Here is a 21718-nt window from a genome sequence, read left to right as displayed (position 1 = left end):
ATAATGAGGCTATAATATACCGGTACCGAGTCAATGTGCGGGGGTACAAGTTAGTCGAGGTAATTTGTACATATAGGTAGAGGTAGATAATTAACAGCGAGAAGCAGCAGTGTAAAAACAAAAGGGAGGAGGGAGGGTCAATGTAAATAGCCCGGGTGGACATTTTATTAATTGTTCAGCAGTTTTATGGCTTGGGGGTAGAAGTTGTGAAGGAGCCTTTTGAGCCGAAACTGGGCACTCGCTCCGGTACCGCTTGCCGTGCGGTAGCAGAGAGAACAGTTTGTGACTGGAGTCTTTTTTTGGCCTGAACATTGTGGGTTATTGTGTGTAGACGGGTGAGAAAAAATAGATATTGAATCCGTTTTGAATTTAGACTATAACACAACATTTTTTGGACTAAGTCAATGTGAATGAATACTTTCTGAAGGCACTGCAGACTGTACAAAGAAGAAACGAGGACTTGTATTTTGAAGTTCGAACCGCTCCACCTCAACTCACTTTTTCCTGTTCGTCACTAGTTAACACAGCCACAAAGTCATAAACCCGCCTATTTTTTTACAATTAAAATATTATTTTAAACCTAAACCTAACAACCAAACGGTTGACTTTATGTCCAACCTTAAAAGCCAAAATGCTACACAAAATATATTTTTTTATAGCCAATTTAGATTTTTTTGCTATGGTAACTGGTGGAAACCCTTTTTCCCATCCAACCGAACATCACTTCCGGTGTATTTCACCGTGCGCGCTCTTAGTTTGTTGGAAGAAAGGCCGACACAGCTACAAATATGCAGTCCCCTCTTGTCAACATCGCTTTGTTGTCCTCTTATGTTTTATTTTCTCTGACTCATATTCAGAAGGTTGCAGCTGAGGCGAATGCGAGAGGTAAGACAGTCAAATGTAGCTTCGGTGGCAGCTCTGAAAACTAACGTTATTGTAACAATCATCAGGTCATGCTAACAAGATTCTTGCTTGCTAGCTGTTTGAGGGTCGTCACTAGTTACCACATCCACAAAGTCATACTTATGTCTAAACTCCGCCTATATTGAACATGTATCTAACTACAATCTTATTTTGAACCAAACCTTAACCACACTGCTAACCTTATGCCAAAATCTTAAATTAAGACCAAAACGAATTTTTGTTTACAGGAGTTTTTTGACTATAGAGCCAATTCTTACGTTGTGGCTGTGGTAAATAGTAACAACCCAGTTTGAGTTATCTAACTTTTAAAGCTTTATCAGCTTTGTGTTGTCGACGACACAATGTCTCGCCCATCGGCCTGTATATTGCAAACAAACCTCACCTATGTCTCATTGGGTGTGGTAATCTGATTAATCATGCTGTAGTAATAGACATTTATTTTTAGTATTACATTGTTATTGGGTTTAAAACTCCAAGAACCGCATTTCACGTGACTTCGAAAATTGAAACAATGAATTGGTATACAGCCTTAATTGGTATACAGACTAATGCCTGCAAAGTCTTGTAAATGTTCCTTACAAGCCAGAATGTTGAATAAAATTACATACAAATGTACTCTACCAGTTGTCTGTACTGTTTGTCCTTCAGCGGCTTGAAATTTCACATAAAATATCCACAGGAATGTATTGTTTACCTGACCTTTTTAGAGATCTGGTAGGGAGGTACTGTATATGATTTGGTAAAGTTAGTTTTATATACAATATTCTCTCATCAATAGCTATTGAACCAAGCATGCCATGACAATGTTATATTTGGAATCAGGGGAGGATATTAAAAAAGAAGTGTTGAGCAGTTGGACACACCGCAAAGACAACCGGTAGAGTGTGTTTTTTTAAATGTAATTTTATTAAACATTATGGCTCGTAATGAACATATACACAATTTTACTTTCGGGCTTTATATATCAATTAATTGGTTATTACAGCCTGATTAATCAGTCCAATAATGGACAGAAGGATCCTAATGTTACTGCTTATAGTCCAAGGATCTTCTTACCTGTTGCGTCTCGAGGCAAATACTAATTTCTAAACGTGAATCGATTCCTAATTACGGTACGGCTCTAAAAACATAAAGCCCTCTACTTTGTCCATATCACATCAAAATAATTTCACAAATGCTAACTAAATACACTGTTTTGAAACCCATTTTTTTATACAGTATTTTTCAGTGGTGTCAGTCTTCCGTTTACACACAGAGAGACGCACATGGCTTATTAACACAGGTGTTAGGAGACGCAATATTGGCTTATTAACACAAGTAGTCCACTCTGTCTGTTGTCCATAAACAAGCACTGTGACATGAAGATCATGGCAGTGAGTGGGAACCGTAACCCTATATAACCAGGCAGGTCGGTTAAGAACAAATTCTTATTTACAATGACTGCCTACCCCGGCCAAACCCAGATGACGCTGGGCCAATTGTGTGATGCCCTTATGTATGGGACTCCCAATCACGGGTGGTTGTGAAACAGCTTGGAATCAAACCAGGGTGTCTGTAGTGATGCCTATAGCACTGAGATGCAGTGCCTTAGACCACTGCGCCACTCGGGATCCCCCCGGTTTGACTTGGCAGTGTGACTCACATTTTTACACTGAACAAAAAATATAAATTCAACAATTTCAAATATTTTACTGAGTTACAGTTCATGTAAGGAAATCAGTCAATTGAAATAAATTCATTAGATCCTAATCTATGGATTTCACATGACTGGGAATACAGATATATACTTAAACAAAAACCAGTCAGTATCTGGTGTGACCACCGTTTGCCTCATGCAGCGCGACACATCTCCTTCGCATAGAGTTGATCAGGCTGTTGATTGTGGCCTGTGGAATGTTGTCCCCAGTCCTCTTCAATGGCTGTGTGAAGTAGCTGGGTATTGGCGGGAATTGGAACACAATGTCGTACACGTTGATCCAGAGCATCCCAAACATGCTCAATGGTTGACATGTCTGGTGAGGATGCAGGCCACGGAAGAACTGGGACATTTTCAGCTTCCAGGAATTGTGTACAGATCCTTGCGACATGGGGCCGTGTATTATCATGCTGAAACATGAGGTGATGGCGGTGGATGAATGGAACGACAATGGGCCTCGGGATCTCATCACGGGATTCAAATTGCCATCAATAAAATGCAGCTGTGCGTGTTGGTACAGTTTGAAACCAGGATTCATCTGTGAAGAGCACACTTCTCCAGCGTGCCAGTGGCCATCGAAGGTGTGCATTTGCCCACTGAAATCAGTTAAGACACAGAACTGCAGTCAGGTCAAGACCTTGGTGACGACAAGCACCCCGAGACTAAGGTCGTGCAAACCCACAGTTTGATCAGCTGTCCGGGTGGCTGGTCTCGGACGATCCCGCAGGTGAAGGTGTCTGTTCTGAAAGCATTAGCTACAGACATGTAGAGTTAAGTGTCCACTCCTATTCAATCAATCCCAGCTAGTTGTGAGACTTACCAAATGATGCTGCCAATGTCCAGTGTGAAATCTATAGTCAAATCCTGCACTGTAGCAAGCTGTCCTGCTAATGTCCACTAGTTACTAAAATATCCATAAATGATAGACAAGTTTGCCATGGTTTTGCACTAGCTAGCTAGCGAAGATGCACAGTACACATGCCATGTTACCTGGCTAGTCTCTTAACAGGATAGCCTTTAAAAATTAAAAATAAAGTCACTTTTAATTTTGTTGTCAAAATGAAAACCTTCTCAATGAGGCTACTATAGACATGCATTGTACATGCATCTGGGCTGCCTGTCAGACTAACCATTTAATGTGTATTCGGTTGATGACACGTTACCAAGGCGACGGAACGCAGTAGTCAGATGAGGCGATTTTCAAACGTTAGATAATGCTTCTTAAAGATGAGCATGAAAACAATCAAATAATTATTAAAAGCTGAGCTGTATTGTACATAATATTAAACAGCATATAAAGATGCGAAATAAGCCAGGTGCAGAAATGTATTTTTATTGTAATGACCTGACTAGATCATAAATGAACAATTGTCCAGACAGAGGCTTGAGTTTGCGAATTGACGGTTTATTGAACCAACTTTACACAGGCTACTGTTTGGGCCGTAGCACACGCCAAATAGATGACAGATAACCCACAAGCCAATCGTGACCTTCTCTTGTGAAGCCCAGACGAAAGAGAGAGAGAACAAAGGCTGAACCTGGTCTTAACTTCCAATGCCCAACCCCCCCTCCACGCCACTCCGCCAACCACCAGGATGCCCGGCATCAGAACATTCCAGGCATTCCCGTGATTGGCAGATAGCAGGTTGATTGACATGTCGGACCCCGCGAACACCGGGTACTGGTCAGTACAACACAACCACCTCCTAGCCTAGCACATAACACACAGCTGTCTGTGCGGGTCGCTACATTATTTTATTTATTTCAAGGCTATAGCCTTCAAAGAAATACATTGAGAAGCATTTGCGAGTGTGACACACTAGTCCGTTGCGCACAAAACATCTTAGTTACATTAAATAATCTATGCATTGCGCATATAGTCTGTGATTTACTTAGAATTAAATACAAAATTAAACACCAATGTAATTTAGTGCTCATTTTAATTCATTTTTATAAACACGAGTTTGGTCAATTTGTGCCTTCAGGCTCATGGGATGGTAGAGCAGAGAATATCCTCTCCTGACTGTAGACCCACTGGGGATGCTAAACACCCTTTTGGCTACGCTTGTCTGGCTGGGCAGAGATGCAGAGTTATTTAAAAAAAATCTTCTGTAGGTAGGCCTAAAGGTTTTTAGGCAAAATAACTCAATCAAAAAAGAAAAGTTCCTTGGACGTGTGAATATGCCAGGCCAATTGGGCCAAAATCAATTATACCATATTGTATAGATAATAGAATGGAAAATGAACGAAACGTTTTTAAGATATCTGATTTTTTAAGGTTATAAATACTTTGCTACAATGACACACTTAGTTATATACCCACCTCGTTCTTCTAGCATGTGCTTGTAGGAAGTACACCATGTGTTCAGGAGACGTGTCTTTTCAGATTCAACAATGGTTATTTTAGTTGTGGACACGACATCACTTGCAATGTAGTATGGACACTAGAGGTCGACCGATTAAGATTTTTCGATACCGATTATCGGAAGACCCCAAAAAAGCCGATACCGATCAATCGGCCGATATTTTATTTATTTTAACTTAATATAATATATAAATAAAATCTATTTAAATAATGAAACATGTTCAATTTGGTTTAAATAATGCAAAAACAAAGTGTTGGAGAAGAAAGTAAAAGTGCAATATGTGCCATGTCAGAAAGCTAACGTTTCAGTTCCTTGCTCAGAACATGAGAACATATGAAAGCTGGTGGTTCCTTTTAACATGAGTCTTCAATATTCCCAGTTAAGAAGTTTTAGGTTGTAGTTATTATAGGAATTATAGGACTCTTTCCCTCTATACCATTTGTATTTCATTAACCTTTGACTATTGGATGTTCTTATAGGCACTTTAGTATTGCCAGTGTAACAGTATAGCTTCCGTCCCTCTCCTCGCTCCTACCTGGGCTCGAACCAGCAACACAACGACAACAGCCACCTTCGAAGCAGCGTTACCCATGCAGAGCAAGGGGAACAACTACTAGAAGGCTCAGAGTGAGTGATGTTTGAAATGCTATTAGCGCGCGCTAACTAGCTAGCCATTTCACTTTGGTTACACCAGCCTCATCTCGGGAGTTGATAGGCTTGAAGTCATAAACAGCGCAATGCTTGACGCACAACGAAGAGCTGCTGGCAAAACGCACAAAAGTGCTGTTTGAATGAATGTTTACGCGCCTGCTTCTGCCTACCACCGCTCAGTCAGATACTTAGATACTTGTATGCTTGTATGCTCAGTCAGATTATATGCAACGCAGGACACGCTAGATAATATCTAGTAATATCAACCATGTGTAGTTAACTAGTGATTGATTGTTTTTTATAAGATAAGTTTAATGCTAGCTAGCAACTTACCATGGCTTACTGCATTCGCGTAACACTCCTTGTGGAGTGCAACGAGAGAGAAGCAGGTCGTTATTGCGTTGGACTCGTTAACTGTAAGGTTGCAAGATTGGATCCCCCGAGCTGACAAGGTGAACATCTGTCGTTCTGCCCCTGAACGAGGCAGTTAACCCACCGTTCCTAGGCCATCATTGAAAATAAGAACGTGTTCTTAACTGACTTGCCTAGTTAAATAAAGGTATAAAATTAAATTAAAATCGGCAAATCGGCGCCCAAAAATACCGATTTCCTATTGTTATGAAAACTTGAAATCTGCCCTATTTAATCGGGCATTCAGATTAATCGGTCACCCTCTAATGGACACAACATCACCCTCTTGCTATTTGTCCTTGTCTTTGTAAGTCACCTTGATTTAGCACCTGTGTGTGTGTTTTTTAAATTTTTTAATCAGTTTATTTATGAAAATATTTAGCGAACTCAAGGGGGGCTATTAGTAGCGCACAAGTAGACTACAAATGCATGCCATGAACTGGTGAAGTGAGCGAAGTTGGGGCGGGCCAGACGACGGACGGAATCTTGCTCTACACTCCAATTGTAGAAGTGTATGGTACATAATTCTATGGGTATTACATTGTGTTTAACTGTTTAGACGTATTCCGGTTCGATGTAGCCCTGTACTGAAGATGACGGTGCTGTGGTTTAGAGGTATTCCAGTTCGTTGTAGCCCTGTACTGAAGATGACGGTGCTGTGGTTTAGAGATATTCCAGTTCGTTGTAGCCCTGTACTGAAGATGACGGTGCTGTGGTTTAGAGGTATTCCAGTTCGTTGTAGCCCTGTACTGAAGATGATGGTGCTGTGGTTTAGAGATATTCCAGTTCGTTGTAGCCCTGTACTGAAGATGATGGTGCTGTGGTTTAGAGATATTCCAGTTCGTTGTAGCCCTGTACTGAAGATGACGGTGCTGTGGTTTAGAGGTATTCCAGTTCGTTGTAGCCCTGTACTGAAGATGACGGTGCTGTGGTTTAGAGATATTCCAGTTCGTTGTAGCCCTGTACTGAAGATGACGGTGCTGTGGTTTAGAGATATTCCAGTTCGTTGTAGCCCTGTACTGAAGATGACGGTGCTGTGGTTTAGAGATATTCCAGTTCGTTGTAGCCCTGTACTGAAGATGACGGTGCTGTGGTTTAGAGGTATTCCAGTTCGTTGTAGCCCTGTACTGAAGATGACGGTGCTGTGGTTTAGAGATATTCCAGTTCGTTGTAGCCCTGTACTGAAGATGACGGTGCTGTGGTTTAGAGATATTCCAGTTCGTTGTAGCCCTGTACTGAAGATGACGGTGCTGTGGTTTAGAGGTATTCCAGTTCGTTGTAGCCCTGTACTGAAGATGACGGTGCTGTGGTTTAGAGATATTCCAGTTCGATTTGTAGCCCTGTACTGAAGATGACGGTGCTGTGGTTTAGAGGTATTCCAGTTCGTTGTAGCCCTGTACTGAAGATGACGGTGCTGTGGTTTAGAGATATTCCAGTTCGTTGTAGCCCTGTACTGAAGATGACGGTGCTGTGGTTTAGAGGTATTCCAGTTCGTTGTAGCCCTGTACTGAAGATGACGGTGCTGTGGTTTAGAGGTATTCCAGTTCGTTGTAGCCCTGTACTGAAGATGACGGTGCTGTGGTTTAGAGGTATTCCAGTTCGTTGTAGCCCTGTACTGAAGATGACGGTGCTGTGGTTTAGAGGTATTCCAGTTCGTTGTAGCCCTGTACTGAAGATGACGGTGCTGTGGTTTAGAGATATTCCAGTTCGTTGTAGCCCTGTACTGAAGATGACGGTGCTGTGGTTTAGAGATATTCCAGTTCGTTGTAGCCCTGTACTGAAGATGACGGTGCTGTGGTTTAGAGATATTCCAGTTCGTTGTAGCCCTGTACTGAAGATGATGGTGCTGTGGTTTAGAGGTATTCCAGTTCGTTGTAGCCCTGTACTGAAGATGACGGTGCTGTGGTTTAGAGGTATTCCAGTTCGTTGTAGCGCTGTACTGAAGATGACGGTGCTGTGGTTTGTAGTACAAGTGCGGTGGAACCCCTAATGATCTCAAATATATATTAAGTCATCAGTCATGTTGTATTGCCCTGAATGGTCCTGTATAGCATTAAGTCAGTCATGTTGTATTGCCCTGAATGGTCCTGGTGCTGGCATTAAGTCATTCAGTCATGTTGTATTGCCCTGAATGGTCCTGTATGGCATTAAGTATTCATGTTGTATTGCCCTGAATGGTCCTGTGGTTTAAGTCATCAGTCATGTTGTATTGTGCTGAATGGTCCTGTATGGCATTAAGTCATCAGTCATGTTGTATTGTGCTGAATGGTCCTGTATGGCAATAAGTCAGTCATGTTGTATTGTGCTGAATGGTCCTGTATGGCATTAAGTCATCAGTCATGTTGTATTGTGCTGAATGGTCCTGTATCGCATTAAGTCATCAGTCATGTTGTATTGTGCTGAATGGTCCTGTATGGCATTAAGTCATCAGTCATGTTGTATTGTGCTGAATGGTCCTGTATGGCAATAAGTCAGTCATGTTGTATTGTGCTGAATGGTCCTGTATGGCATTAAGTCATCAGTCATGTTGTATTGTGCTGAATGGTCCTGTATCGCATTAAGTCATCAGTCATGTTGTATTGTGCTGAATGGTCCTGTATGGCATTAAGTCATCAGTCATGTTGTATTGTGCTGAATGGTCCTGTATCGCATTAAGTCATCAGTCATGTTGTATTGTGCTGAATGGTCCTGTATGGCATTAAGTCAGTCATGTTGTATTGTGCTGAATGGTCCTGTATGGCATTAAGTCATCAGTCATGTTGTATTGCCCTGAATGGTCCTGTATGGCATTAAGTCAGTCATGTTGTATTGCCCTGAATGGTCCTGTATGGCATTAAGTCAGTCATGTTGTATTGCCCTGAATGGTCCTGTATGGCATTAAGTCAGTCATGTTGTATGGCCCTGTAGAGCATTAAGTCAGTCATGTTGTATTGTGCTGAATGGTCCTGTATGGCATTAAGTCAGTCATGTTGTATTGCCCTGAATGGTCCTGTATGGCATTAAGTCAGTCATGTTGTATTGTGCTGAATGGTCCTGTATGGCATTAAGTCAGTCATGTTGTATTGCCCTGTAGAGCATTAAGTCAGTCATGTTGTATTGCCCTGAATGGTCCTGTATGGCATTAAGTCATCAGTCATGTTGTATTGTGCTGAATGGTCCTGTATGGCATTAAGTCAGTCATGTTGTATTGTGCTGAATGGTCCTGTATGGCATTAAGTCAGTCATGTTGTATTGCCCTGAATGGTCCTGTATGGCATTAAGTCAGTCATGTTGTATTGCCCTGAATGGTCCTGTATGGCATTAAGTCATCAGTCATGTTGTATTGCCCTGAATGGTCCTGTATGGCATTAAGTCAGTCATGTTGTATTGCCCTGAATGGTCCTGTATGGCATTAAGTCATCAGTCATGTTGTATTGCTCTGAATGGTCCTGTATGGCATTAAGTCAGTCATGTTGTATTGCCCTGAATGGTCCTGTATGGCATTAAGTCAGTCATGTTGTATTGTGCTGAATGGTCCTGTATGGCATTAAGTCATCAGTCATGTTGTATTGTGCTGAATGGTCCTGTATGGCATTAAGTCAGTCATGTTGTATTGTGCTGAATGGGTCAGTCATGTTGTATTGCCCTGTAGAGCATTAAGTCAGTCATGTTGTATTGCCCTGAATGGTCCTGTATGGCATTAAGTCAGTCATGTTGTATTGCCCTGAATGGTCCTGTAGAGCATTAAGTCAGTCATGTTGTATTGCCCTGAATGGTCCTGTATGGCATTAAGTCATCAGTCATGTTGTATTGTGCTGAATGGTCCTGTATCGCATTAAGTCAGTCATGTTGTATTGTGCTGAATGGTCCTGTATGGCATTAAGTCAGTCATGTTGTATTGTGCTGAATGGTCCTGTATGGCATTAAGTCAGTCATGTTGTATTGTGCTGAATGGTCCTGTATGGCATTAAGTCAGTCATGTTGTATTGTGCTGAATGGTCCTGTAGAGCATTAAGTCAGTCATGTTGTATTGCCCTGAATGGTCCTGTATGGCATTAAGTCAGTCATGTTGTATTGCTCTGAATGGTCCTGTATGGCATTAAGTCAGTCATGTTGTATTGTGCTGAATGGTCCTGTATAGCATTAAGTCATCAGTCATGTTGTATTGTCCTGAATGGTCCTGTAGAGCATTAAGTCAGTCATGTTGTATTGCCCTGAATGGTCCTGTATGGCATTAAGTCATCAGTCATGTTGTATTGCCCTGAATGGTCCTGTATGGCATTAAGTCATCAGTCATGTTGTATTGCCCTGAATGGTCCTGTATGGCATTAAGTCATCAGTCATGTTGTATTGTGCTGAATGGTCCTGTATAGCATTAAGTCATCAGTCATGTTGTATTGTGCTGAATGGTCCTGTATGGCATTAAGTCAGTCATGTTGTATTGCCCTGTAGAGCATTAAGTCAGTCATGTTGTATTGCCCTGAATGGTCCTGTATGGCATTAAGTCATCAGTCATGTTGTATTGCCCTGAATGGTCCTGTAGAGCATTAAGTCAGTCATGTTGTATTGCCCTGAATGGTCCTGTAGAGCATTAAGTCAGTCATGTTGTATTGTGCTGAATGGTCCTGTATGGCATTAAGTCAGTCATGTTGTATTGTGCTGAATGGTCCTGTATCGCATTAAGTCAGTCATGTTGTATTGCTCTGAATGGTCCTGTATGGCATTAAGTCAGTCATGTTGTATTGTGCTGAATGGTCCTGTATGGCATTAAGTCAGTCATGTTGTATTGTGCTGAATGGTCCTGTATGGCATTAAGTCATCAGTCATGTTGTATTGTGCTGAATGGTCCTGTATGGCATTAAGTCAGTCATGTTGTATTGTGCTGAATGGTCCTGTATGGCATTAAGTCAGTTTGTGCTGAATGGTCCTGTAGAGCATTAAGTCAGTCATGTTGTATTGCTCTGAATGGTCCTGTATGGCATTAAGTCAGTCATGTTGTATTGTGCTGAATGGTCCTGTATGGCATTAAGTCAGTCATGTTGTATTGTGCTGAATGGTCCTGTATGGCATTAAGTCAGTCATGTTGTATTGTGCTGAATGGTCCTGTATGGCATTAAGTCATCAGTCATGTTGTATTGTGCTGAATGGTCCTGTATGGCATTAAGTCAGTCATGTTGTATTGCCCTGAATGGTCCTGTATGGCATTAAGTCAGTCATGTTGTATTGTGCTGAATGGTCCTGTATGGCATTAAGTCATCAGTCATGTTGTATTGTGCTGAATGGTCCTGTATGGCATTAAGTCAGTCATGTTGTATTGCCCTGAATGGTCCTGTATGGCATTAAGTCAGTCATGTTGTATTGTGCTGAATGGTCCTGTATGGCATTAAGTCATCAGTCATGTTGTATTGCCCTGAATGGTCCTGTATGGCATTAAGTCAGTCATGTTGTATTGTGCTGAATGGTCCTGTATGGCATTAAGTCAGTCATGTTGTATTGTGCTGAATGGTCCTGTATGGCATTAAGTCAGTCATGTTGTATTGTGCTGAATGGTCCTGTATGGCATTAAGTCAGTCATGTTGTATTGTGCTGAATGGTCCTGTATGGCATTAAGTCAGTCATGTTGTATTGTGCTGAATGGTCCTGTATGGCATTAAGTCAGTCATGTTGTATTGTGCTGAATGGTCCTGTATGGCATTAAGTCAGTCATGTTGTATTGCCCTGAATGGTCCTGTATGGCATTAAGTCAGTCATGTTGTATTGTGCTGAATGGTCCTGTATGGCATTAAGTCAGTCATGTTGTATTGCCCTGAATGGTCCTGTATGGCATTAAGTCAGTCATGTTGTATTGTGCTGAATGGTCCTGTATGGCATTAAGTCAGTCATGTTGTATTGTGCTGAATGGTCCTGTATGGCATTAAGTCAGTCATGTTGTATTGTGCTGAATGGTCCTGTATAGCATTAAGTCATCAGTCATGTTGTATTGCCCTGAATGGTCCTGTATGGCATTAAGTCAGTCATGTTGTATTGTGCTGAATGGTCCTGTATGGCATTAAGTCATCAGTCATGTTGTATTGTGCTGAATGGTCCTGTATGGCATTAAGTCAGTCATGTTGTATTGCCCTGAATGGTCCTGTATGGCATTAAGTCAGTCATGTTGTATTGCCCTGAATGGTCCTGTATGGCATTAAGTCAGTCATGTTGTATTGTGCTGAATGGTCCTGTATGGCATTAAGTCAGTCATGTTGTATTGCCCTGAATGGTCCTGTAGAGCATTAAGTCATCAGTCATTTTGTAGTCATGCATGTTGTTTATAAGGTGTGAATTGGAGATGGTATTCTGTCAGTCGCTAGTGACTATCTTAATTTATCTTCTTCATGCAGTCTATCACAGTGCCGTCCGTTTTGTCACCAAAGCCCCATATACTACCCACCATTGCGACCTGTACACTCTCGTTGGTTGGCCCTCACTTCATACTCGTCGCCAAACCCACTGGCTTCAGGTCATCCTACAAGTCTCTGCTAGGTAAAGCCCTGCCTTATCTCAGCTCACTGATCACCATAGCAGCACCCACTCGTAGCACGTGCTCCAGCAGGTATATCTCACTGGTCACCCCCAAAGACAATTCCTCCTTTGGTTGTCTTTCCTTCCAGTTCTCTGCTGCCCATGACTGGAACGAACTGCAAAATCTCTGAAGCTGGAGACTCATATCTCCCTCATTAGCTTTAAGCACCAGCTGTCAGAGCAGCTCACAGATCACTGCACCTGTACACAGCCCATCGGTAGACAGCCCACCTATCTATCTACCTCATCCCCATACTGTATTTATTTATCTTGCTCCTTTGCATCCCCAGTATCTCTACTTGCACATTCATCTTCTGCACATCTACCATTCCAGTGTTTAATTGCTATATTGTAATTACTTTGCCACCATGGCCTATTTATTTCCTTAGTGGGGGCTGGCTCTAACGTGTGTGTGTGTGTCCTCGGCTCAGGGTCTTCATCTCCTGGCCAACGCCGCCACTTTTCTCCTGTCATCTGCCTCATGCCTCTCTCCTGTGTCTGTGCCTCATAGTTCCCCTGTGAAACCTGTAAGAGAGACAGTAGAGATTCATGTTTGCGAAAGTTCAAAGGGTCAAGTATTGAAACAAACACCATGCAAGAGGCTGTGTGTGTGTGTGTCCTCTACTCACCAAGTTGTTTCTCTTGTGCTTCCAGCTTGTCCCCCCAAGACCCATAAGAAAGCATTGGTGTGCTATGTTACTCACAGTGTGTTATTGATTAGGGCCGGGATGATACTAGTATCGTGGCAAGGAAGAACACACCATGCGGACTTGCCTTCTCTAAGAAAACAAAACGTCAATCTGTTTGTCACATGTATTTATTTTCCACGCTAAAGCGCCTAATATTTGACATACAGCGGGTTTTTAAAGGACCAAAGACCTGTCTGCTTCGGGTTTATTTTTGCCATGGAAGATATTCACTGCATGACCAAAAGTATGTGGACACCTGCTTGTCCAACATCATAGGTATTAATATGGAGTTGGTCCCCCCTCTTTGCTGCTATAACAGCCTCCACTCTTCTGGGAAGGCTTTCCACTAGATGTTGGAACATTGCTGCTATAACAGCCTCCACTCTTCTGGGAAGGCTTTCCACTAGATGTTGGAACATTGCTGCTATAACAGCCTCCACTCTTCTGGGAAGGCTTTCCACTAGATGTTGGAACATTGCTGCTATAACAGCCTCCACTCTTCTGGGAAGGCTTTCCACTAGATGTTGGAACATTGCTGCTATAACAGCCTCCACTCTTCTGGGAAGGCTTTCCACTAGATGTAGGAACATTGCTGCTATAACAGCCTCTACTCTTCTGGGAAGGCTTTCCACTAGATGTTGGAGCATTGCTGCTATAACAGCCTCCCCTCTTCTGGGAAGGCTTCCCACTAGATGTTGGAACATTGCTGCTATAACAGCCTCCACTCTTCTGGGAAGGCTTTCCACTAGATGTTGGAACATTGCTGCTACAACAGCCTCCACTCTTCTGGGAAGGCTTTCCACTAGATGTAGGAACATTGCTGCTATAACAGCCTCTACTCTTCTGGGAAGGCTTTCCACTAGATGTTGGAACATTGCTGCTATAACAGCCTCCCCTCTTCTGGGAAGGCTTTCCACTAGATGTTGGAACATTGCTGCTATAACAGCCTCCCCTCTTCTGGGAAGGCTTTCTACTAGATGTTGGAACATTGCTGCTATAACAGCCTCCACTCTTCTGAGAAGGCTTTCCACTAGATGTTGGAACATTGCTGCTATAACAGCCTCTCCACTCTTCTGGGAAGGCTTTCCACTAGATGTTGGATCATTGCTGCTATAACAGCCTCCGCTCTTCTGAGAAGGCTTTCCACTAGATGTTGGAACATTGCTGCTATAACAGCCTCCACTCTTCTGGGAAGGCTTCCCACTAGATGTTGGAACATTGCTGCTATAACAGCCTCCACTCTTCTGGGAAGGCTTTCCACTAGATGTTGGAACATTGCTGCTACAACAGCCTCCACTCTTCTGGGAAGGCTTTCCACTAGATGTTGGAACATTGCTGCTATAACAGCCTCCACTCTTCTGGGAAGGCTTTCCACTAGATGTTGGAACATTGCTGCTATAACAGCCTCCACTCTTCTGGCAAGGCTTTCCACTAGATGTAGGAACATTGCTGCTATAACAGCCTCCACTCTTCTGGCAAGGCTTTCCCCTTGTTGTTGGGACTTGCTTCCATTCAGCCACGAGCATTAGTGAGGTCAGGCACTCTCTTAATTTCACCATGCATCTATATCGACAAAGTATAATTTTTAAATGGAAACTTTATCTGAGACCTAGTTAGTTTGGCTACAATGTGCATAGTACACAAACCAACCTGCAGTCATATTATCAGCATAGTAAAATCATGTTACCGGGAACAAAGCATGCAAGATTCACTGTGTTCAGTTCCCAGCAATGATCCCCTCGTTTCTTTCAGCGAAGATAAAAGACCCACCCCATGTCCTAGTTAACCTAGTTACGTAAACAGCTGACTGCCTGACACAATAACTTGACACTGTCGAATGTGATTCCGCTCCCAGGGTTCGGAGACAACATCCACTGGAGGAGTCTGGACGATGGGAAGAAGGAGGCAGAGGCCAGGTGAGGATTTGTAACCTTCTGATATAAACACTTCTCTGGAAGAGTTCATGGGGTTGTGTTCACTAGGAACCAAATGGAAGAGTTCATGGGGTTGTGTTCACTAGGAACCAAATGGAAGAGTTCATGGGGTTGTGTTCACTAGGAACCAAATGGAAGAGTTCATGGGGTTGTGTTCACTAGGAACCAAATGGAAGAGTTCATGGGGTTGTGTTCACTAGGAACCAAATGGAAGAGTTCATGGGGTTGTGTTCACTAGGAACCAAATGGAAGAGTTCATGGGGTTGTGTTCACTAGGAACCAAATGGAAGAGTTCATGGGGTTGTGTTCACTAGGAACCAAATGGAAGAGTTCATGGGGTTGTGTTCACTAGGAACCAAATGGAAGAGTTCATGGGGTTGTGTTCACTAGGAACCAAATGGAAGAGTTCATGGGGTTGTGTTCACTAGGAACCAAATGGAAGAGTTCATCGACTAATGAATATACCCCCTCTCTTACAAGATAGATGTCAATTGTATGGAACCATTGGGGGGAGTTTTGTGGCCAGTACTTTAAACACAATGACTTTTATTCTCTTCACAGTGGTCTACCACTGATGGTTATCATTCACAAGACCTGGTGTGGAGCCTGCAAAGGTAAAGACCGTCCTCTTTTTTTTAATAATAACCTGATATACATTTACCTTGATTTACCTTGATTTACCTGATTTACCTTGCACAATGAAGCCATCATCATGTTCAGTTTTCTGCCTCCAGCTCTGAAGCCCAAGTTCGCCGAGTCGAAGGAGATCTCTGAGCTGGCTCACAACTTTGTCATGGTCAACCTGGAGGTGAGGATAATGGACTGTGTAACAAAATACCATCAAAATCTGTCAGTTTAAGAGAGAGAGGTTTGTTGTTGTTGTTGCATGGGCTGCATCCCAATCCGCCTTCCACACCTGCGTTGAAAGGTGGCAGAGTTAGAGCCGTGGTTTGTCAGACGACGAGACACCCCCCAAAAAAAATCTGTCCTCTCACCAAAGTATGTAGCATCTGAACGGTATGACCACTCTATGGAAAGGGGAGACTCTCCACCAAAGTATGTAGCATCTGAACGGTATGACCACTCTATGGAAAGGGGAGACTCTCCACCAAAGTATGTAGCATCTGAACGGTATGACCACTCTATGGAAAGGGGAGACTCTCCACCAAAGTATGTAGCATCTGAACGGTATGACCACTCTATGGAAAGGGGAGACTCTGGCAAACACCATGTTGTTCTCTGGTTTGCGCTACGAACCCCATGTTGTTCTCTGGTTTGCGCTACGAACCCCATGTTGTTCTCTGGTTTGCGCTACGAACCCCATGTTGTTCTCTGGTTTGCTCTACGATCCCCACACGTGTCACGAGACTCATCTGAAGGTAACCCCTATAAACCCCTATAAACAAATGAAGTATGAAGGTAGTATTGTGCCAACAAAAATGAGGGGTTTAATATGTCCCCAAAAAAATATATATATATATATATATATTTCCTGAGCTTTCTTATTTCTCCTAGATATAGGACAGACACTTCAAAAGCTTATTCCTTGTTGTTGCCATTTATTAATGTTATTCTTTGTGTTTCTAAAGGGCTAAAGGACAAATAAAATATTTTCTACCTAAAGGGGTCCTAAAATGTACGTTCTGTTATAAAGTAACCACATATACAGTGCATTCAGAAAGTATTCAGACCCCTTGACTTTTTTCACATTTTGTTACGTTAATGCCTTGTGTATTAATTTTTTTTTTTTTCTTTTCAATCTGCACACAATATCCCAATGACAAAGCAAAAACAGGTTTTTAGAAATGTTTTAAAACGTATCAAAAATTAACAGATACCTTATTTACGTAAGTATTCAGACCCTTTGCTATGAAACTCGAAATTGAGCTCAGGTGCATCCTGTTTCCATTGATCACCCTTGAGATGTTTCGACAACTTGATTGAAGTCCACCTGTGGTAAATTCAATTGATTGGAGATGATTTGGAAAGGCACACACCTGTCTATATAAAGGTCCCACAGGTGACAGTGCAGGTCAGAGCAAAAACCAAGCCATGAGGTCGAAGGAGTTGTCCGTAGGGCTTTGAGGCAGGATTGTGTCAAGGCACAGATCTGGGGAAGGGTACTAAAACATTTCTGCAGCATTGAAGGTCCTGAAGAACACAGTGGCCTCCATAATTCTTAAACGGGTGAGGTTTGGAACCACCAAAACTCTTCCTAGAGCTGGCCAACCAGCTAAACTGGGCAATCGGGGGAGAAGGGCCTTGGTCAGGGAGGTGACCAAGAACCCTACGGTCACTCTGACAGAGCTCCAGAGTTCCTCTGGAGATGGGAGAATGTTCTAGAAGGACACTCACCTCTGCAGCACTCCACCAATCAGGCTTTTATGGTAGAGTGGCCAGACAGAAGCCATTCCTCAGTAAAAGGCACAGGACAGCCTGCTTTGAGTTCGCCAAAAGGCACCTAAAGACTCTCAGACCATGAGAAAAAGATTATCTGGTCTGATGCAACCAAGATTGAACTTTTGGCCTGAATGCCAAACGTTATGTCTGGAGGAAACCTGGCACCATCTCTACGGTGAAGCACGGTGATGGCAGCATCAAGCTGTGGGCATGTTTTTCAGTGGCAGGGACTGGGAGACTAGTAAGGATTGTGGGAAAGGTAAACGGAGAAAAGTACAGAGAGCTCCTTGACGAGAACCTGCTCCAGAGCACTCAGGACCTCAGACTGGGGCGAAGGTTCACCTTCCAACAGAACAACAACCCTAAGCACACAGCCAAGACGACACAGGAGTGGCTTCGGAAACAAGTCTCTGAATGTCCTTCAGTGTCGCAGCCAGAGCCCTGACTTGAACTCGATCAAACATCTCTGGAGAGACCTGAAAATAGCTATGCAGCGACACTCCCCATCAGACCTGACAGAGCTTGATAGGATCTGCAGAGAAGAATGGGAGAAACTCCCCAAATACAGGTGTACCAAACTTGTAGCATCATACCCAAGAAGACCCAAGGCTGTAATCGCTGCCAAAGGTGCTTCAACAAAGTTCTGAGTAAAGGGTCTGAATACTTATGTAAATGTTATATTTCAGGCCTCCCGAGTGGTGCAGCGGTTTAAGGTAGTGCTTGAGGCATCACTACAGGTCCGGGTTCGATCCCAGGCCGTGTTGCGGCCGGCCCCGACCGGGAGACCCATGAGGCGCATCATTGGCCCAGCATCGTCCGGTTAGGCCGGCCTGGATGCCCTTGTCCCATCGCGCTCTTGCGACTCCTGTGGCGGGCCGGGCGCAATGCACGCTGACACGGTCGCCAGTTGGACGGTGTTTCCTCCGACACATTGGTGCGGCTGACTTCCGGGTTAAGAGAGCAGCGTGTCAAGAAGCAGTGCGGCTGGGCAGTGTCGTGTTTCGGAGAACGCAGGGCTGTTAACCTTCGCCTCTCCCGAGTCCGTATGGGAGTTGCAGCGAAGGGACAAGACTGTACCTACCAATTTGGATATCACGAAAAAGGGCTAGAAAATACTAAGTGGAAAAAATATTTTCATGGGGTATTGTGTGTAGATTGAGAGGGGAAAAAATACTTAATCCATTTTAGAATAAGGCTGTAACATAACAAAATGAGGGTATAGTCTGAATACACTGTAGTACAGGTCCCTATGTCACTACTTATATGAATTAACACTAAATGTTATGTTCTTAGGATGAGGAGGAGCCTAAAGATGAGGCATACAGTCCTGATGGTGGATACATCCCCAGGATAATGTTCCTAGGTAAGAACCCCTACAGTCCTGGTGGTGGAGACATCCCCAGGATACTGTTGCTAGGTGAGAACCCCTACAGTCCTGGTGATGGAGACATCCCCAGGATACTGTTGCTAGGTAAGAACCCCTACAGTCCTGGTGGTGGAGACATCCCCAGGATACTGTTGCTAGGTAAGAACCCCTACAGTCCTGATGGTGGATACATCCCCAGGATAATGTTCCTAGGTGAGAACCCCTACAGTCCTGGTGGTGGAGACATCCCCGGGATACTGTTGCTAGGTAAGAACCCCTACAGTCCTGGTGGTGGAGACATCCCCAGGATACTGTTGCTAGGTAAGAACCCCTACAGTCCTGGTGGTGGAGACATCCCCAGGATACTGTTGCTAGGTAAGAACCCCTACAGTCCTGGTGGTGGAGACATCCCCAGGATACTGTTGCTAGGTAAGAACCCCTTACAGTCCTGGTGGTGGAGACATCCCCAGGATACTGTTGCTAGGTAAGAACCCCTACAGTCCTGGTGGTGGAGACATCCCCAGGATACTGTTGCTAGGTAAGAACCCCTTACAGTCCTGGTGGTGGAGACATCCCCAGGATACTGTTGCTAGGTAAGAACCCCTACAGTCCTGGTGGTGGAGACATCCCCAGGATACTGTTGCTAGGTAAGAACCCCTTACAGTCCTGGTGGTGGAGACATCCCCAGGATACTGTTGCTAGGTAAGAACCCCTACAGTCCTGGTGGTGGAGACATCCCCAGGATACTGTTGCTAGGTAAGAACCCCTACAGTCCTGGTGGTGGAGACATCCCGGGTACCTGGTAAGAACCCCTACAGTCCTGGTGGTGGAGACATCCCCAGGATACTGTTGCTAGGTAAGAACCCCTACAGTCCTGGTGGTGGAGACATCCCCAGGATACTGTTGCTAGGTAAGAACCCCTACAGTCCTGGTGGTGGAGACATCCCCAGGATACTGTTGCTAGGTAAGAACCCCTACAGTCCTGGTGGTGGAGACATCCCCAGGACACTGTTGCTAGGTAAGAACCCCTACAGTCCTGGTGGTGGAGACATCCCCAGGACACTGTTGCTAGGTAAGAACCCCTACAGTCCTGGTGGTGGAGACATCCCCAGGATACTGTTGCTAGGTAAGAACCCCTACAGTCCTGGTGGTGGAGACATCCCCAGGACACTGCTCCTAGGTCTCTACATAATAAGTTATTCTTTGAGAGCCTACTAAAATGGTAGTTTCTTTTTATTCATAATTTTCTGTGCTCCCAACCCCCATCATGTTTACGCTGTCTCTCCATTCCTGTTCCTTTCTACCCCATAGACCCCAGTGGTAAAGTCCACCCTGAGATCACCAACAAAAACGGAAACCCGAACTACAAGTACTTTTACAGCAACGCAGACCAAGGTGAGAATCACATATTATAGGTTTGGGTGATGATGGTTGAATCATTGTAGTTCCTTGCTTAGGTCAATCTTCTGACTGCCCCCCCCCCTCTGTGTGTCTGTAGTTCTGTCTGCTATGAAGCAAGCTCAGGAGAAGTTGACAGGAGATGCCTTCAGGACCCACATTGAAGACGAGCTGTAAGGTGGTAGGATAGGTGGGGAGAGAAGGCTGTAGAATTCTACCCGAAGTGTTCACTTCACTATCACATGCTTTACTGCACTCCGAAGGCTTTTTAAACACAAGTGAGCAGGTGTACATTTCAGGGCTCTCTTTCCATCCGTGTGCATTAGGTTGATGCTTCCACTTTCTCTCCTCACCCTTAAAACGGTTGAAAGTTACTGTCCAGAAACCAACTCTTAAAAAAATAAAATAAAAAGTTTTACGTTTTTTTTCAGTACCTCACAATCCGTAAGACCACAACACTCTAGTTGTTTCAACTGTATTAGTACTCTAGAGTGTGAATGAATGGGAGTCCCATCTTGGTCAACCAAAGCAAACCGTCCATCTGACACATAGGTGCACAAGTTTAGTTTCTCCATCTAACTTGTTTTTAATGGTAAAACTTTTTGATTTAATCCATCCACGTATTGAAATTTTAATTCGAGGTTGAATACAGGCCATGTAACAACTCTGTAGAAGTTGATCAACAGAACAGCTGGACCCATAAATTGTCCTGCATTTTAAAACACACAAGACTTCAGACGGTAAGAGTTCGCTTCCAACGGTTCATTTGTGAAACACTCGCTCCGTCAATGTATACAAGGGGCCTATAATTCTATCTCCTTTTTCTTTTCTTCAAATCAGTATATCAATAAAATGTTGAATCCAGCTGGGGCAAAATGTTCAATTGCTAAAAATGATTTTGTGGACCCCCCCCCAGCGGCTCATAATTCTGACTGACGAGACCAAACTGCTTTCTGTGAAGAATAGAAGGAACACTAGATGTGATAAGTCTTGTCATGCTGTATTGTTTTACATGTATGTACACAGCCAAGTGTTAATAAAGTTTGCTGGGTGGAATGTTCTGGAATGTGCTGGGTGGAATGTGCTGCAATGTTCTGGGTGGAATGTTCTGGAATGTGCTGGGTGGAATGTTCTGGAATGTTCTGGGTGGAATGTGCTGCAATGTTCTGGAATGTTCTGGAATGTGCTGGGTGGAATGTTCTGCAATGTTCTGGGTGGAATGTGCTGGGTGGAATGTTCTGAGTGGAATGTTCTGGGTGGAATGTTCTGCAATGTGCTGGGTGGAATGTTCTGCAATGTTCTGAGTGGAATGTTCTGGGTGGAATGTTCTGCAATGTGCTGGG

The 21718-nt window shown here is 43.7% G+C and overlaps 1 protein-coding gene across 1 annotated transcript; it reads left to right on the top strand.

The window, feature by feature from the left end:
* Positions 1–728: 728 nt before the first annotated feature.
* Positions 729–21435, top strand: txndc12 (thioredoxin domain containing 12 (endoplasmic reticulum)). Its single transcript, XM_065014586.1, has 7 exons — positions 729–885; positions 15133–15193; positions 15773–15825; positions 15946–16019; positions 18905–18974; positions 20289–20372; positions 20476–21435. Exons 1-7 carry the CDS (start codon positions 789–791, stop codon positions 20550–20552), a joined length of 516 nt encoding a protein of 171 aa, XP_064870658.1. The 5' UTR covers positions 729–788; the 3' UTR covers positions 20553–21435.
* The last annotated feature ends 283 nt before the right edge of the window (positions 21436–21718 follow it).

This window comes from Oncorhynchus nerka, unplaced genomic scaffold (genome assembly GCF_034236695.1).
Source record: "Oncorhynchus nerka isolate Pitt River unplaced genomic scaffold, Oner_Uvic_2.0 unplaced_scaffold_2558, whole genome shotgun sequence".
NCBI lineage: Eukaryota > Metazoa > Chordata > Actinopteri > Salmoniformes > Salmonidae > Oncorhynchus > Oncorhynchus nerka.
Note: the sequence above shows the minus strand (reverse complement) of the source record. Positions and strands in the feature narration are given on the sequence as shown.

Coding starts and splice junctions, on each gene's coding strand:
- txndc12 (XM_065014586.1), top strand. CDS start 789: ATGCAGTCCCCTCTTGTCAACATCGCTTTGTTGTCCTCTTATGTTTTA. Junction 15,194..15,772: donor AAGAAGGAGGCAGAGGCCAG/GTGAGGATTTGT, acceptor TTCTCTTCACAG/TGGTCTACCACTGATGGTTA. Junction 18,975..20,288: donor CCCCAGGATAATGTTCCTAG/GTAAGAACCCCT, acceptor TCTACCCCATAG/ACCCCAGTGGTAAAGTCCAC.